This window comes from Tachypleus tridentatus, chromosome 8, assembly GCF_004210375.1.
Source record: "Tachypleus tridentatus isolate NWPU-2018 chromosome 8, ASM421037v1, whole genome shotgun sequence".
NCBI lineage: Eukaryota > Metazoa > Arthropoda > Merostomata > Xiphosura > Limulidae > Tachypleus > Tachypleus tridentatus.
In genome coordinates, this window is record NC_134832.1 from 146346541 (window position 1) to 146360089 (window position 13549).

Below are 13549 nucleotides of genomic sequence, written 5' to 3' on the forward strand. Positions count from 1 at the left end.
TATATCCATTTAATAAGTTGCAACACTTGGTCACTGTATGATACACTTATACATCCATTTAATATGTTGCAACACTTGGTCACTGTATGATACACTTATACATCCATTTAATAAGTTGCAACACTTGGTCACTGTATGATACACTTATACATCCATTTAATAAGTTGGAACACTTGGTCACTGTATGATACACTTATACATCCATTTAATAAGTTGCAAAACTTGGTCACTGTATGATACACATATACATCCATTTAATAAGTTGCAACACTTGGTTACTGTATAATACACTTATACATCCACGCAGTACGTAATCACACTTGTCACTCTTTATTATACAAACCCACTGATACAAGAAATAGGAATCATTTGGCCGCTGTGTGCTACCTGTTTACACATATACACCAAGCTGTTTCATTTGGCTGCTGATTTCTGTATGGATACTGTGATATAATAGTTTGTGAACGTTTGTAATTATGTGCTACAGTACTTTGTAACAACTGGTCGATGTTTGTCATTGTGAGAAAAGTATCATTTCTGTGATAAGTTGTACTTCCCAAAACGAATCAAGTCACAGTTGACATATTTTCAGTAATATCATCTGTTCTCTTGAAACAAGGAATATCGTAACAACATGACGTCAATCATACCGTCTTAAGTGAAACACGACAGAGGGGTAAAAATTATGTTAACAATACCGTTTTAACTAAAAGGATGCATACCGTAACAGTCTTGTGTTAAGAATACTGTTTTTAGAAAAACGATATACGTCGTAACAGCGTTGTGTTAACAATACTGTGTTAACTAAAACGCTACATATCTTAGCATTGTTATGTTAACAATACTGTTTTAACTAAAACGATACATATCGTTAACATCGTTGTGTTAACAATACTATTTCAACTAAAACAGTATATGTTGTAATAGCGTTGTGTTAAAAATACTGTTTTAACTAAAACGATACATCTCGTAACATCTTTGTGTTACGAATAGTGTTTTAACCTAACCGATACATATAGTTAACATCGTTGTGTTAACAATACTATTTCAACTAAAACAGTATATGTTGTGATAGCGTTGTGTTAAAAATACTGTTTTAACTAAAACGATACATCTCGTAACATCTTTGTGTTACGAATAGTGTTTTAACCTAACCGATACATATCGTAACATCGTTGTGTTAACAAAACCGTCTAAAGTACAACAATACATACTATGAAAATGTTACGTTAACCATACATATCCTCTTAACTGAAGCAAGACATTCTGTAACAAAATTACGTAAACCATATTGTCTTAACTACAATAAATTTCCAACTTCAAGCGAATATACAATTGGTGTATATTGTTATTTTTCTCGAACATGAAATACGCATTTTCACCAGGTGAAATGAAACAAACGCATATTTATTTCTTGAAACAAGGCTTTGAATAAATATATGCATACAAAACTATTTACACCGTAATTTTTACAACCAATTAACTTTACCTTACACGGCTTACGAAGAAGCATTTAAAATTATGAAGAATATTCACGAGTGACGTAGTTTTCCAATCACAATGACAAGTGTACTCCAATGAACAGAAGTAACTGTCACTTTCGTCCCGTTCTAAAGAAGCCAGCAGATAGTTAACAACGAAATTTCAAAATTTATTATTTCTATCAAGAAAATGGTCTTCAGAGCTTTTTTTATATTTTCTGGAAAATTTGCAATTCATCTGTGGATTTTTTTTTTGTCTAAGCAATACCCTTGTCTTCAGTTTTCTCAGACAAAATGTTACTACAAAATTGTGACTTTTCAACAATATAAAACTATTATTTATTACATATTAAAAACCACGACTTAAACATTTAGTAGATTAATAACTACAATTACTATTTAAACTTAATATTTGATGGTACTTTTGTGATACAAACATGTCGTCTTATAGTAATGTCGACCAAAGTGTTGTAATTTGTAGGCACAAAGCCTTTAAGTGGCTAATAATATTAACATATTCTTTTCGATCATTAACATGCTAAGTGATGTCAGTAAATACGTGTAAATTCTATGGTAAAGTCTTTTGACACTGTTAAACTGTAACTTATTTTGTGGTACCAAACGTGTTACACTGAACCTTACATGATGAAACCTGACGACGCTGTTGAATGATAATTTGGTAAAATTATTCATCAGTCATGCGATTGTAATTTTGTGTTAGTGCTACGTTTATGTTGGAAAATTTTAAGATTTTTTTTGTCTCAGAAATTCGCGCAAAGCTACACAAGGGCTATTACTATTATTATTATCTTGTATGTATTATTTTCCACCTGCACAGCAATAATATAGATCAACGCGCCAGCTGGTAATACCGTAAAATCTGTTTTCATCATTTTTTCAAAGAAGAATTTTAGTCGTTTTCTATTTAACTTCTTCGTAAAGAAATTATTATATCTTACACATTTTGAAGTATTAAACAAATTCAAGACTGGCCTTCAACAGAGGTCGCTAATGTCTTCTCAACAATTTTTTTTTTGTGACTGGCAATGACTATTTGATCACAGTTCGTTTTATATCTCATTCAACCATTTTGTGATCTGATCCTTTTGTAACTAATGTTAGGTAAAACACGATCCTCAATTTAACATCGAAAATAAATCACTTCATTTCTTAATAAAGTTTTAAATATTTGTTTCTAAACATAATTTTAAACAATATCTACAACAAAGTTTCAAATCCTTCTAAAGTACTTCTGACTTCCAGTAGGCGATTATTTTGGAATGTAAAACAGACTACCCTCTGAAATGAACTACCCTTTGGAATGAAACGGTCCGAGCGTTAAATCCAATATATATTGTTATAGCACCATTGTTATATGGTAATCTCTACAATGCCAGCGCCACCTTTTGGTCATACACGATCTCATTCTGTATCTTCTACCAAATGACAGGAAAAAAAAGTAATTTCTGAAATAAAAGGAAGGGATGACATATCTCACGCATCTTGTTTTCACATTTTGACGGTAAATGTAGTTGGTTTTTCTTATCCGGGATACCAACGATGGTTTCTTTGTGGATTTGACCACAACTTTCTACTGAGAGTTTCGTTTGCTAAAGTGTGAAAAAGATTGGTGTTATTTCCTAAATAAGGCCCACTACTCCTGTTGCTAGAGAAATCATTATCTCGTTTCATAAATCTAAAACATTTCTTAAATCGTTTTCGACGGAATTTTCTGCTTGGCAGGGGCCTCCCTCGCGTGCTGAATCCCAGGTGCCATTTCTTCCTACTTCGCACCAGCCTAAATATGGAGAAATCGTCTTGAATATCTTCCTCGAATAAGCACCGCAGACGATCACCACTGCACTGCACAAATAGAAAAACAAAGTACATCAGTTAACTGTTCACATGAAACTTTAAAATGAATTCGAAATGTACATTTAAGGATCGTTAGAAGATTACAGGTACAGAATCGAGGAAATTTAACTCGTATCTGCTACAAAATTTAATTGTTATCAAGAATACAGCCTCTTAAACTGCAAATAATTTATGGAGCTAAAAACAGAGAAATCTAAAGAAAATGAGCTACACTGGCATTAGATGAATATAGAGCATGAAATTTATTAATATCTGTTTATATATTACAATATGGAGAAAACGACAGTATGGTTATACCGTGGATTGTGCAAATTATTAATATCTGTATATATATACTCTTCAAAACAAGAAACGCAAAAAGGGATATTTTTTCTTATTTTAAAGAGAAATATATGTAATAACGTTACAAGCTCAGAGTATGTGATGTTACACGTATTAAGGCACTCATTGTCAGACCAAAATGACAATAAAAGTTGTGCACTTTGAAAACGGAGGAAAACATCGGATTTTTCGACAAAACGCATTCGTGTCCAATAAATTTGTTTGAGAGATCTGCATGTTGTACAAGTGCAACATGTGCAAAATCTATAAAAGTGATGGGTTCTCGGTTTCCATAGCTCAGTGTTAAGCCACCGACACGCAATACAGTTACGCCAAGACTGACTGAAGCACAACGCAACAACGCCATTGGTCGCTTGGAAGCAGGCGAATCTCGATCAGATGTTGCCAGAGCTGTGAATGTCCACCCAAGCACCATCACAAGGCTATGGAATTGTCACCAATAACATGGATCAACTCGTGACCGTCCACGATCTGGCAGACCTCGTGTGACCACGCCCGCACAAGATCGCTACATCCGGTTACGTCACCTACGAGATAGGACCACCATTGCGACGTCTACTGCCTCAACCATACAAGGGCTGCTTAGGATTTCCGATCAAACCGTACGCAACCGTCTACGAGATGCAGGAATCCGACCTCAATGTTCAGTCAGAGGCGTCATCCTCACCCAGCAACATCGTCAAGCACGGCTGAAGTGGACTCGGGCACATCGGGTATGGCCTCATCGACGATGGAGGCATGTTTGGTTCAGCGATGAATCACGTTTTATGCTTTGTAGGCAGGATGGAAGGACCCGTCTTTACCGTCGCCGAGGTGAACGTTTTGCTGCAAACTGTGTGCAGGAAGTTGACAGATTTGGTGGTGGCAGCGTCATGATGTGGGCTGCCATCGCCTACAATGCCTAAACAGACCTTTTGCACATTCGAGGGAATCTTACGGCTCAACGATACGTCGACGAGATTCTTAGGCCCCATGTGCAACCTATCATGGTGAACGTCAACGACGTTTTTTCAACATGACAACGCCCGCCCTCACACAGCCCGACTCACCACTGTCTTCTTGAGACACCACAACATCAACGTTCTTTCCTGGCCCTCCAGATCACCAGATTTAAACCCCATCGAACATCTTTGGGACGAGTTGGACCGACGTCTGCGACGGCGACAACCTCAACTGCAGTCTCTACCTCAGCTTGCAGCAGCTTTGCAGGCTGAGTGGACAGCCATTCCACAGGATGTGATTCGTCATCTCATCGCTTCCATGGACAGGAGATGCCAAGCAGTTATTGATGCTCACGGGGGGCATACTCGTTATTGACGTTGAGTGACGTTAAACTTCAACTAGTGAGCGTGGACTTCGCCTTTGCAGACTTTGGATGTTCAGCAGTGAATGTGCAAAGTTACACACATGTCATACAGAACTACCCGGAATGAACTTGTTAACAATTTGTCTCAAATTTTGCCTTTTGCGTTTCTTTTTTTGAAGAGTATGTATTACAATATGGAAAAAAAAAACTGACAGTATAGCTATACCGTGGATTGTACAAATTATTAATATCTCTATATATATACATTACAATATGGGGAAAAAAAACACGACAGTATGGCTATACCGTGGATTGTACAAATTATTAATATCTGTATATATATATATATTACAATGTGGAAAAAACGACAGTATGGCTATACCGTGGATTGTACAAAGGGTATTAAAATAAACACTATAAATAACTAAATATTTGATAACATCATTAAACCAAGTATATTGTACAAATACGGGATATATGTTCTAACAATGACTGTGGTCATATCAAAACTAAGTTTTTGTACAAATATTGTCTGTATTATTGCCACAACAAAGCTAAATCTGATGCTGTTCCGCTGTAACTTAGATAAAGAAACAAATACCTGTTGGTTTCAGTACGAATAATAACACTATGTAACAAAATGTTTACTTTATCTTGTTTCTACCGGGCAGAAAGTGTTATTTTCCAATTGCTTAAGCCTAAAGTAAATGGAAAAGACCTATTTTTCTCATCAAGCTTTGCTTTTGTGACCTGGGAGCGAATAACGAAAACATGATGGGAAACTATATTTTGGAGCTGATACGTGTCAGTGATGTACATTACATTCGCAAATTTCGAAAAACTACTCACTTCAAAACATTTCTGTGTAACTTCAGTATAAATACATGTAAATCTTGATTTATACGTTGTTTTATTCAGACCTTATGTAAATAAAAATGTACAAATTTGCCTGTTTTTACTTAGAAAACAGGTTAATTTCAAAATTTCATTATCCAGGTCACAAAAAGCAAAATTTGAAGGGAATAATGGCCATTTTCTGTACTTTTACAACATAAGAAATCAAGATATAAGACACATCAGCCAGGAACAAAATGTGTGTTACATAGTGTAATAATAGATACTGCAATACTGGAGCGACTGAGTTGTTTTTAGTTATAACAGAAGAGACGTCTCGGCGATTGTTTTGTTATTTGGAACAATCGTTATGAAGTCAGTATTGTTGTTTTTATTTATAATAATGACATGGATGAGTGGATTAAATTTATTTTTTATTGAATAAAAGTTATTTACTTTATTTACATATTTGTATAGCTATAAAACATTATTAAGAAATTATGAATAATATTTCTTATAGCTAAAAAAGTTGTTATTTTTAGAAAACGTCATTTTCAGGCACTTTGTTTTACTAATATTTGTTAAGCCTATTTGTTTTCCAATATTTGGTTGGCTTTCAGAATTGAACACCTAACTTTTAAACTATGATTAATGATCTATATAAATTCGCTATTTCATTCAAGTAAATTAAAGTGTTTTGTAGTAACAATCCTTACAATTAGTACTGTGTGTGTCTACTTGCCTTATGCGAAGATTATATATATTTATTTATACCTGACTTAGGTTACAAATTCAGGTAAAATAATTGAAATACTATTTGACTGATTATCACTAAATAATTGAATTGATATATACTTGGGTTAATATAAAATAATTTATCTGTTTTACAGGTAATTTGATCAATAAAAATAATTCTCTTGATACCACATGTTATCCATCTACATGGGTCAATTACAGCTTCATTCCTCAACCCATTACCCATTTTTAAAGTATACTTGAGTTTGTGTTAACTTTATTTGGGAAGAAATAAATTATTTTGAACAAATCATTTGAATTTTGGGATTCTGATAAAAATCGTATAATATTTTAGTAGTTATTTATCATTTTATAATACTTTAACAGTAATTCTCTGCGTCCTTAAATTTCAATTGAAACTTTGAAAAGCAAATGGTTTGGTTGATAAAAATCATTTGGCGCGTGCTTTAATGGCACGTGTGTTAAACTAAGGAAGCAGAATGCGATGGGAAACTCTACTTTTCTAAATGTAAGTTTAATATCTTTTTCAACTATAGCTTTTATCTTCAATGCTATAAGTACAGCTACCAGTTTGGCCACCAATTTTGACTTCCATTAAGTCGTACAATGAATTATTTTTGGTGGAAACCTTTTTGTTTTCCACACCTAAGGTGTTTTTAATTAGATATTAAGACTTTATGTTAACACACACCAACAAGTCACATTAAACAAGAAAATGACACTCATAGTATTAGTTTGGTTTGTTTTGAATTTCGCGCAAAACTACACGAGAGCTATCTGCGCTGGCCGTCCCTAATTTAGTAGTGTAAGACTAGAGGGAAGGCAGCTAGCCATCACCATCAACCACCAACTCTTGGGCTACTTTATTACCAATGAATAGTGGAATTGACCATAACATTATAACGCTCCCACGGCGGAAAGGGCAAGCATATTTGGTGTGACGGGGATTCGAACCTGCGGCCCTCGGATCACGAGTCGAGTGACTTAACCACCTGGTCATGCCGAGCCGACACAAATATAGTAAGCACTACATTATTTTAGGACCAACCAGATTCTTTAATATTCATACATGCTGGCAGTTTTTATCTCTTAAAACATTGTTGATTGCTTACTTTGTAGTAACACCATAGTAATTAGATTAACAGTTTCTTGTTATCAGTACAGCTGTATCAAGCATCGTTATTCATACAAATTGTTTAAGCTAATATCACATGACGTTAAGCGCTCTTTTATTAGATTCATTTCATAAAATTCTGTAAGGTTGTGCTGGAAAGTTGTCAAATAATAATGAGTAATAACTTGTCCACCCAATGATTCTTTTGAAAACGAGCTATAAACTGTTAATCTATTTTGCTTGGCCTAACCAATGCTTACGTATCTGGCACGTCCTTTTACCTTATAGCTCTGCTGCTCTAGTCAGCCATCTTTAACCCGAATGACAAAAATTAAAAAAAAAATTAAAATCCACTTTTACTCTTAGGTGAAGCTGTAGTAAAAATGTTAAACCTAAAGCTAACGTGACATTTTGTGTAGACGTACGCAAAAAGGTTCGTCAAATATGAGCAGGTTTTGTTGAATAAATTTGCCTATGTGGCTTATATTTACGCCAAATAAGACTCTAAGTGTAGGTTGAAAACATCTATCAGTGTACTAAATTTGAAAAATAAATCCATTAAATTTAAGTATATTTATCGTCAAACTCCCAGTGGTACAGCTGTATGTCTGCGGACTGACACTACTAACCAGGTTTTAGTACCCGTCGCTAATTGTATAGCTTTGTGCTTTATTTTATAATAAACTTGATGCATTGAAATTAAGTTTCCGTACTTTTAGAGTCAAAGAAAGAAAAAGAATAAACCCAGTCAAAACTGGAGATGTTATATTTCCGGCTTTTGTTAATGGATTGTCTTAAAATTTGTTATGCAGTAAGAGTCCAGCATAGAACATCTACAGATAATGTATGATAGTCTGGGTTACCATAGTCCGAGATAGAGACGTTGTAAATTACTAAACTATCACTCTCGTTAATAAATACACAGTGTATCCTGTCGCAGGGTAATTTCCTAACCACCAGACACACTACCCTGCATCCTTATGTATATTTTTTTATAGTTATTATAAATTTATTGTAGTAATTTTAAATGCTTTTAAGTATTTTTAAACTTATTTTTCTCAGTTGATATTAAAAGTTGACAAATATATTTGTTTGTTTATTTATTAAGCAGAAAAACTACACAATGGGCTATCTGGGCTGTGTCTTTCACGAGTATCGATACATAATGTTTCGTGTTATAAGCCCAGAAACTTACAGTTGTGCCACCAGAGGGCACCATTAAAGAGGAAACGTTTAATAAGGAGTATGGGTGAACCCACGGTAGCTTCAAAATCGGTGAGTAGAGCAACGGAACCGATAAATAGAGCAACTAACCTAATGAATAAAGCAACGGAACCGATAAATAAAGCAACTAACCTAATAAATAAAGCAACGAAACCGATAAATAGAGCAACTAACCTCATGAATAAAGCAACGAAACTGATTAATAGAGCAACTAACCTAATGAATAAAGCAACGGAACCGATAAATAGAGCAACTAACCTAATGAATAAAGCAACGGAACCGATAAATAGAGCAACTAACCTAATAAATAAAGCAACGGAACCGATAAATAGAGCGACTAACCTCATGAATAAAGCAACGAAACTGATTAATAGAGCTACTAACCTAATAAATAAAGCAACGGAACCGATAAATAGAGCAACTAACCTAATGAATGAAGCAACGAAACCGATAAATAGAGCAACTAACCTGATGAATAAAGCAACGAAACCGATAAATAGAGCAACTAACCTAATAAATAAAGCAACGAAACCGATAAATAGCACAATTAACTTAATGAATAAAGCAACGAAACCGATAAACAAAGAAAGGTTGAAAGAAGATTTTAGCTTAAGATGTGTTGTTTTTAAATAAATTGTTAAAATATGTTGAATAAAAAAACATTTTTTATATCAAGAAAAGTGATTTCAAGAGAATAATAATGTTATCGAAACGCCTAATTGGTGGCGAAATACTCCAGTTTTATAAAATATTTCAAAAACATACAACACGGTCTCATGTGAAACAGTTTGTTGGCAAAAGCATTATTTATTTTTTATAAGTTAAAACTAATCATGGCACAGTTAAAACACTGATAAGAAAAGGATTAACTGGTATTTGAATAAGGTAACCTTAATTGGGTCCAAGTTTGCCTTTGATATGTTATTCTAATGTTAAGGTATTCCAGAGTTTCTAATTTTTAATAACACAGTTTTTTTTTGCTGTTGTTGAATATTCGAAACGTACAAAATAAACCATTTCACACACCCTGGTCTCTGAAGTATCTAAAACGAAATGTTAAACAACCAAAGCCAGGGCCGGATTAGCTTTAGAGGTGGTCCGGGGATTCTAAACTTTGTGGGGCGCCCCTTGTCCCCTTTCAAACAATGGTCCGATCTCAAGTTGGAACTGTTTAACATTACAATAAAACATGTTTTGACATGCACATAGCCACTAACTTGTCATTATTCATTTGGAACACGCCTTCATACAACGCGATATGCAGAATTTTCGAGAAATTCAATGTAAAACTACACGAGCACAAAATCACAGGAACATTAGGCCTATAACAAAATATGCATCTCCTGCCTGGATAAACATAACACAAAAATAATTACATAAACTACAAAAAAATGCAAAACTCAGTTTTAACTTCAGCCTATAAAGTACCACGCAGTATTTCATCCACATTCATACACAAGTATGCAAACATAGAAACAATATCTGTAAGACTTGCATAATGCACTAAATTATTTTAATATGAATTGACATAAAAATGATTTATTGTGTGATCTCGACAGACACTACGTACATGATGAACATAGATAAGTACCTATCTCCTATAAATATATATTTAAGAAACATAAAACAAGCTGGCCACCATGCACTAGACGCCTATAAATAGTTTTATTTTATTATTAATATTAGTATTTTAATTTTTTCCGATAAATATACATGAAAAAAGAAATATATATATATATAAGTGAAAAAACCAAAAACGAATAAAAATATAAAAAAATTAAAATGGAATAGATGTAAAAAATGGATAAAGGAAATATAATGCAAATCAAGACAATACATGGAGATTGTCCTGAAAAGGACCGGAGTACAGTGAGATACTCTGGCCCAAAATCTAGAACAACAACAAATTCTTATTAGTAGCCGACATGAAAGTTGGGGATGGAGGAAGAGGTCTTGTGCACCTGACTCTCCTGGATATTGAAAAAATTAAACATACCCAAATACCCACAAAGGAGAAGCGAAAATTACAGTGTAACGACTCGAGCACCCTCCCTCCAAACCTGTTAATCCAACTATTCGTTGGTAAAAGAGCAGCCCAATAGTTGGCGTTGCATGGTGATGACTAGCTGCCTTTGCTCTAGTCTTACACTGCTAAATTAGGGACCACTAGCGCAGATAGCCCTCGAGTAGCTTTGCGTGAAATTCAAAAACAAACAAAACAAAATTCTCCTGTTGTGAAGAGAATAAAAACAACACGGTGATCCAAGATTTAAACAAATATATTTAAATTATTTACTAAATATTTATGTTGTGTTGATAACAACATTTCATTAAATGCAGACACAGAAGAAAAATGTTATATTTGGAAAACTAAAATATTTTGTACAGAAATAAACAAAACTGAAACCCCAAGTAATTTTTACGTGGAAAAACAACACAGTTAATGTTTTCTGTCTGTTTTAAGAATTACGTCATCCTTGAGTGTTGAAAAAAAAACGGAAATAGGAAGCACTAAAGTGTGATTCGAATAAATCTGTTTGTTATGTTATTAAAGGAAAAATAGATCAACTCATTGTAAAGGAATTGAATTACAAGTATTTGGTAATTTCGCGCAAAGCTACACGAGGGCTATATGCACTAGCCGTCTCTAATTTAGCAGAGTAAGACTAAAGGGAAGGCAGCTAGTCATCACTACCCACTGCCAACTATTGGGCTACTCTTTACCAACGAATAGTGGGGATTGACCGACACATTATAACGTCCTCGCGGCTGAAAGGGCGAGCATGTTTGGTGCGACCGGGATTTGAGCCCGCGACCCTCGGATTACGAGTCGAACGCTTGGCCATGCCGGGCCCAAAATATCATTCAAAGTTATTGTTTTGAATTAAGTACAAAGCAACACAATGGTCTGTCTGTACTCTGCCCACCACGGGTATTGAAACCCAGTTTTTAGCGTTGTAAGTCTGCAGACATACCGCTGAGTCACGGGGGACGCTTTTATATCGGTTTGTGTTGTCTGATCCCTCGTATTAACTACATCACGAATAAAAATGGGTGTTATCATGTATTTTGTACAAACGTATGCATTTTAAATATTATACGTATACCAGCGAACCCGTGGGCCAGTATTGGTTTCATTTTTCAGGTTTAATTACCCATCCGTCTCTGACTATATAAGAGTTATTACAGTATGTCCTTGAACTACTAATTTACGCTTTTTCAATTCATGGGCATTGATTCCTAGTACAATCTATATACAACTTTAAAATATATTTGTAACATAATAATAATGGATGTGGAACACAGTTTTCAAAGAGTTTTCTTTATCAGATTACTGCCGCTTTAATGAAAGACACTGCATAAATAGCTGTGCTCTATCCTGATCCATGCACACTACTTTTTATAACAAACAACAATGAAACCCAAGATACAACAAACTACAAAACCTTATACTGCTGCATATTATATGTTCCCGACATTAGCAAGAAAATAACCAATACTTGGAAACAAATTGTAATAAAACACAACATTCCAGTAAACCAAATTTATTCACAAACCAGACACAAAACTAAAGTCCATATTATGTAAAAACTACACTGACAATCTGAACACCAACAAAATTCATAAAATACAATACAACAATTGCCACGAATTCTATATTGGGGAAACAAGCAGAAAAATGAAAACCAGATTCAAAGAACAAAAAAACATCTTCACCCACTTTTGAACACTGCAAATCAAATAAATACAACATGAACATAGAAAGCACCCAGATACTAAATAGGGAAATAAATATAAACAAAGGTTTGGTTTGTTTTGAATTTCGCCCAAAGCTACACGAGGGCTATCTGCGCTAGGCCGTCCCTAACTTAGTAGTGTAAAACTAGATGGCAGGCAGCTAGTCATCACCACCCATAGCCAACTCTTAGGCTACTCTTTTACCAACGAATAATAGGATTGACCGACACATTATAACGTCCCCACGGCTGAAAGGGCAAGCATGTTTGGTGTGACTGGAATTCGAATGGGCGACCCTCGGATTACGAGTCGAGTGATTTAACCACCTGACCATAAACAAAGGCAAAATCAAAGAAGCCTTACTTATACAGCAACTGAAACTAAAATTAAATCAATATAAAGGAATACCTTTATACCTATACTAATTAATAAGCTAGCATCTAACTGCAACGTCCCCTACAATTCTATACCCGTTTACTCTCTCGTCCCTATGAGATGTGCTCGGCAACAGTCAGTTGCAGCCTTTCTCTTTGTTAACCTGCAGATGATCTAAGGTCGAAACGTTGTTGTCCGCTTTACTGTGGTAAAAGTGTCAATACCCATACCAGCCCTCCTGAGATACATTTCTAACACAAAGGTGTCATGATTACTGTTAACATGGAATTAAGTAACTTTCTAAAAACCCACTTAGGTCATCTTCAGGTTAACAAAAAGAAACAAACCTGTTAACCTGAAGATGACCTAAGAAGGTCGAAACATTGTTCTTTACTTTAATTAAAGTTTTACTACCCATACCAGCCGTCTTTAGAACATACACACCTTTACTGTGTCTATCTACTATGTATTTTGAAACACTCGATAATGTTTATAAACATAATA

At 34.6% G+C, this 13549-nt stretch overlaps 1 protein-coding gene across 1 annotated transcript in view; it reads right to left on the reverse strand.

The window, feature by feature from the left end:
• Positions 1–1392: 1392 nt before the first annotated feature.
• Positions 1393–13549, reverse strand: part of LOC143224307 (fibroblast growth factor 18-like) — a 75840-nt gene continuing 63683 nt past the window's right edge. Inside the window, exon 5 of the mRNA XM_076452703.1 lies at positions 1393–3344. Coding sequence (XP_076308818.1) covers positions 3024–3344 — 321 coding nt within the window. The 3' untranslated portion in view covers positions 1393–3023. The remainder of the gene's footprint in view (positions 3345–13549) is intronic.